Source organism: Sapajus apella, unplaced genomic scaffold (assembly GCF_009761245.1).
Source record: "Sapajus apella isolate SASKATOON/1434 unplaced genomic scaffold, GSC_monkey_1.0 scaffold92, whole genome shotgun sequence".
Classification (NCBI taxonomy): Eukaryota; Metazoa; Chordata; class Mammalia; order Primates; family Cebidae; genus Sapajus; species Sapajus apella.
In genome coordinates, this window is record NW_022437032.1 from 4977845 (window position 1) to 4983844 (window position 6000).

Below are 6000 nucleotides of genomic sequence, written 5' to 3' on the forward strand. Positions count from 1 at the left end.
CCTGTAAGCTTTGTTCATGGTGACTGCCCTGTATAGTATAGTTTACTAGTTATGTTGTCTTTTACTATACCTTCTCTGTGCTTAGCTATGTTTAAAAACACAAATATTTACCATTGTGCTAATCATTGCCTGGGGTATTCAGTACAGAAACATACTGTACAGGTTTGTAACGTAAGAGCAATAGGCTATGCCGTGTAGCCTAGATATGTAGTAGGTTGTACTATCTAGGTCTGTACGAATACACTCTAGGATTTCACACCATCGTGTATTTTTGGGAATGTATTTCTGTGGTTTAGCAACACATGACTGTATGGTAAACCTGTGACTTCCTTCATTTAGGTTTTTCTTGTCATTTCTAGCTGCAAAATGTTTATCTTGAACTCATTAGTCTTTGGTTTGTCTAACGTGACCTTTTCTAAACATTGAGAAAGAACTTAGCATTGACTTTAATTTACACTCAAAAATACGCTAGCTTTTTTTTGAGTTTTTTCTGTTTTATGAAGTTACTATACAAAAAAAAAAAATGGACTAAAATCAGTGCATTATTAAGAATGGGGGGCATCTGGAATCTGTTAACTGCTTATCTGAAGTAGCATTCTAATTCTAGTTGTGTTTGTTTACTTTAGGACTATCGGACAAAACCTTTCTGCTGCAGCGCTTGTCCATTTTCCTCAAAATTCTTCTCTGCCTACAAAAGTCATTTCCGAAATGTCCATAGTGAAGACTTTGAAAATAGGATTCTCCTTAATTGCCCCTACTGTACCTTCAATGCAGACAAAAAGACTTTGGAAACACACATTAAAATATTTCATGCTCCAAACGCCAGCGCACCAAGTAGCAGCCTCAGCACTTTCAAAGATAAAAACAAAAATGATGGCCTTAAACCTAAGCAGGCTGACAGTGTAGAGCAAGCTGTTTATTACTGTAAGAAGTGCACTTACCGAGATCCTCTTTACGAAATAGTTAGGAAGCACATTTACAGGGAACATTTTCAGCACGTGGCAGCACCTTACATAGCAAAGGCAGGAGAAAAATCACTCAATGGCGCAGTCCCCTTAGGCTCAAATGCCCGAGAAGAGAGTAGTATTCACTGCAAGCGATGCCTTTTCATGCCAAAGTCCTATGAAGCTTTGGTACAGCATGTCATCGAAGACCACGAACGTATTGGCTATCAGGTCACTGCCATGATTGGGCACACAAATGTAGTGGTCCCCCGATCCAAACCCTTGATGCTAATTGCTCCCAAACCTCAAGACAAGAAGAGTATGGGACTCCCACCAAGAATTGGTTCCCTTGCTTCTGGAAATGTCCGGTCTTTACCATCACAGCAGATGGTGAATCGACTCTCAATACCAAAGCCTAACTTAAATTCTACAGGAGTCAACATGATGTCCAATGTTCACCTACAGCAGAACAACTATGGAGTCAAATCTGTAGGTCAGGGTTACAGTGTTGGTCAGTCAATGAGACTGGGTCTAGGGGGCAATGCACCAGTTTCCATTCCTCAACAATCTCAGTCTGTAAAGCAGTTACTTCCAAGTGGAAATGGAAGGTCTTATGGGCTTGGGTCAGAGCAGAGGTCCCAGGCACCAGCAAGATACTCCCTGCAGTCTGCCAATGCCTCTTCTCTCTCGTCGGGCCAGTTAAAGTCTCCTTCCCTCTCCCAGTCGCAGGCATCCAGAGTGTTAGGTCAGTCCAGCTCTAAACCTACTGCAGCTGCCACAGGCCCTCCCCCAGGTAACACTTCCTCAACTCAAAAGTGGAAAATATGTACAATCTGTAATGAGCTTTTTCCTGAAAATGTCTATAGTGTGCACTTCGAAAAAGAACATAAAGCTGAGAAAGTCCCAGCAGTAGCCAACTACATTATGAAAATACACAATTTTACTAGCAAATGCCTGTACTGTAATCGCTATTTGCCCACAGATACCCTGCTCAACCATATGTTAATTCATGGTCTGTCTTGTCCATATTGCCGTTCAACTTTCAATGATGTGGAAAAGATGGCCGCACACATGCGGATGGTTCACATTGATGAAGAGATGGGACCTAAAACAGATTCTACTTTGAGTTTTGATTTGACATTGCAGCAGGGCAGTCACACTAACATCCATCTCCTGGTAACCACGTACAACCTGAGAGATGCCCCAGCTGAATCTGTTGCTTACCATGCCCAAAATAACCCTCCCGTTCCTCCAAAGCCACAGCCAAAAGTTCAGGAAAAGGCAGATATCCCTGTTAAAAGTTCACCTCAAGCTGCAGTGCCCTATAAAAAAGATGTTGGGAAAACCCTTTGTCCTCTTTGCTTTTCAATCCTAAAAGGACCCATATCAGATGCACTTGCACATCACCTACGAGAGAGGCACCAGGTTATTCAGACGGTTCATCCAGTTGAGAAAAAGCTCACCTACAAATGTATCCATTGCCTTGGTGTGTATACCAGCAACATGACCGCCTCGACTATCACTCTGCATCTAGTTCACTGCAGGGGAGTTGGAAAGACCCAAAACGGCCAGGATAAGACAAATGCACCCTCTCGGCTTAATCAGTCTCCCAGCCTGGCACCTGTGAAGCGCACTTACGAGCAAATGGAATTTCCCTTACTGAAAAAACGGAAGTTAGATGACGATAGTGATTCACCCAGCTTCTTTGAGGAGAAGCCTGAAGAGCCTGTTGTTTTAGCTTTAGACCCCAAGGGTCATGAAGATGATTCCTATGAAGCCAGGAAAAGCTTTCTAACAAAGTATTTTAACAAGCAACCCTATCCCACCAGGAGAGAAATTGAGAAGCTAGCAGCCAGTTTATGGTTATGGAAGAGTGACATTGCTTCCCATTTTAGTAACAAAAGGAAGAAGTGTGTCCGTGATTGTGAAAAGTACAAGCCTGGCGTGTTGCTGGGGTTTAACATGAAAGAATTAAATAAAGTCAAGCATGAGATGGATTTTGATGCTGAGTGGCTATTTGAAAATCATGATGAGAAGGATTCCAGAGTCAATGCTAGTAAGACTGCTGACAAAAAGCTCAACCTTGGGAAAGAAGATGACAGTTCCTCAGACAGTTTTGAAAATTTGGAAGAAGAATCCAATGAAAGTGGTAGCCCTTTTGAACCTGTTTTTGAAGTTGAGCCTAAAATCCCTAATGATAACCCAGAGGAACATGTACTGAAGGTAATTCCTGAGGATGCTTTAGAATCTGAGGAGAAGCTAGACCAAAAAGAGGAGGATGGTTCAAAATACGAAACTCTTCATTTGACTGAGGAACCAACCAAACTAATGCACAACGCTTCTGATAGTGAGGTTGACCAAGACGATGTTGTTGAGTGGAAAGATGGTGCTTCTCCATCTGAGAGTGGGCCTGGGTCCCAACAAGTGTCAGACTTTGAGGACAATACCTGCGAAATGAAACCAGGAACCTGGTCTGATGAGTCTTCCCAAAGTGAAGATGCAAGGAGCAGTAAGCCAGCTGCTAAAAAAAAGGCTACCATGCAAGGTGACAGAGAGCAGTTGAAATGGAAGAATAGTTCCTATGGAAAAGTTGAAGGGTTTTGGTCCAAGGACCAGTCACAGTGGAAGAATGCATCTGAGAATGATGAGCGCTTATCTAACCCCCAGATTGAGTGGCAGAATAGCACAATTGACAGTGAGGATGGGGAACAGTTTGACAACATGACTGATGGAGTAGCTGAGCCGATGCATGGCAGCTTAGCTGGAGTTAAACTGAGCAGCCAACAGGCCTGAGTGCCAGGTTCCCTGGCGTCGGTGACATGCTGCAGCCTAGAACTCTAATCTCCATTCAGTGTGATTGCAAAGCTGTCTTCTAACTGGTACTGCCTTGTGAGTACTGGTTGGACTGTGGGACATGTGGCCGCTGAGTTCCAGTGGTTATTTCTAAGTCTATGACACGATAGGCTGATCTTGCTTCAGAACCTTCTCTGACAGACACAGTAACTAAATGTGAAAACCAATAAGCTGGTGGCTCATGAATACACATGAGGAAAAGCAGAGGTTTATTTTATCTGCCTTTTCAACATTTCTTTCCCTCTGTAAAATGATTGGTCTGATGTCTTTGAGAAGCGTTAACCTAATTCACATGGTAGTGTAGGGCCAACGTAAAAGCTACCAGTCTAATGTGTATAGTAGACTTTGGGAAAAGCGATTTTTTTTCATGTATTCATTCTGAATAGTTGAAATGTATATTTGTACAGTCTTTTAGACCTATTCAAGTGATGCTCATGATACTGTTACTGTGTGCCCATCATAGATTTCTTTTTTTAGTGTTGACCTTGCTGTGTAATAAACGCTGTATCTAGTTTACCTAGCAAAAGCTCAAAACTGCGCTAGTATGGACTTTTGGACAGACTTAGTTTTTGCACATAACCTTGTACAATCTTGCAACAGAGGCCAGCCACGTAAGATATATATCTGGACTCTCTTGTATTATAGGATTTTTCTTGTTCTGAATATCCTTGACATTTACAGCTGTCAAAAACAAAAACTGGTATTTCAGATGTTTTCTGAAATCTTTTAAGCTAAAATCACATGCAAGAATTGACTTTGCAGCTACTAATTTTGACACCTTTTAGATCTGTATAAAAAGTGTGTTGTGTTGAAGCAGCAAACCAATGAGTGCTGCATTTTGGATATTTAGTTTTCTCTTTAGTTAACACCATCCTGGTGTATTCATTTATACCATCTAATATATGACACACTGTTGTAGTATGTATAATTTTGTGATCTTTATTTCCCTTTGTATTCATTTTAAGCATCTAAATAAATTGCTGTATTGTGCTTAATGTAAATATTTGCTTTATTACACGACAGTCTTTTGTGTCCATTTTATCTTGTGCCATTTAATGCCATAACTCTTCACAGATGGCAGCCACAGTCACAGAGGAAACTTGTGGAAAACCAACATCTGTCATCTGCATAAAGAATACTTTCTCTTGAGGCACCTGGTACAGAATGTGTTTTGTGGTTTTTTACCTTTTAACTGAAAAGTAAACATCCTTGAGTTTTTCAGTTCACCCTTTGTTAAGGAGCAGAGCGTGCATATATATGTAAATGTCTCAGTGACTTCTAAAAGGATGTAAACGGATTGACATTAATTCGAAAGCAGAATTTTAATAGCCTGGTGGGGTTTTCTTCTAGATGAAGATAAGTGTTCATTTTCACCTTAACAATGGGAACAATTGTAGTGCAGGCAGCTCTGCCTCTTGCCACTCTTGGCCATCTTGCTATTAAGGGAAAGGCTTTGAAGAGTACACACTTAAAGGGCTGTCAAGATGGAAGGAGCTGGTATTTTTACTGTGCGTAGTTTCCCATGAGCAACTTACACTAAAAAGTGGAACGTTACAGGGAAGCAGAATTAGGCCAACATTTCCAGCAGTTAGTTGATGGGATGCTCCAATCCACAAGGAGGCTGGTCAGTCATCTCTCAAGGATACTGGCCTAAAGTCTGAAGTGGCTGATGTCCATAACTTCTGAGTCCCTTTCCAAAAGACTTGCTAATGCTGTTGCCAGAGAGTAGAGATTTGACCAGCCTCTCCCTAAAATGTACAAGTGCAAGAATAGACTAGAACCTTTCAGGGCAGGAGCGGAGCTATGTTAAATCTGTTATACAGGTAGATTATAAATTCTACATGCACCAGCCAAAATTTAGGACAGGATGTCCCCACAGATTACCAAATCAGAAATACCAGCTGAATTTAGGCCAGCTCACATTTGGAAATTACCCTCCCTGATTAACAAGTGGGAAAAGCTTAGCTTGAACTTCTGAGTTCTACGTGAAGGACTAGTGAGACTTGTACAGACAGCACAAGGCTCGGGGTCCAGGTCCCAGATGGATATTGGAACAGAGACAGATAAGTATGTTTTCTTATTAAGGTGGTGGGAGTATGTTTTTTGGCATTCAGAAAAGGGCTTAGGCACCCTAAGAGTTGGAAATAAAGATTCCCAGCTGGAAATATTGCAGAATCCCTAAAAGTGTCTCAATAAAAGCCAT

The 6000-nt window shown here is 41.5% G+C and overlaps 1 protein-coding gene across 3 annotated transcripts in view; it reads left to right on the forward strand.

The window, feature by feature from the left end:
- Window positions 1–6000, forward strand: part of ADNP (activity dependent neuroprotector homeobox) — a 42627-nt gene extending 36627 nt beyond the window's left edge. For all 3 annotated transcript variants that reach the window (XM_032255997.1, XM_032255998.1, XM_032255996.1), the window contains one exon: window positions 627–6000. In XM_032255997.1, coding sequence (XP_032111888.1) covers window positions 627–3737 — 3111 coding nt within the window. In that variant the 3' untranslated portion in view covers window positions 3738–6000. The remainder of the gene's footprint in view (window positions 1–626) is intronic.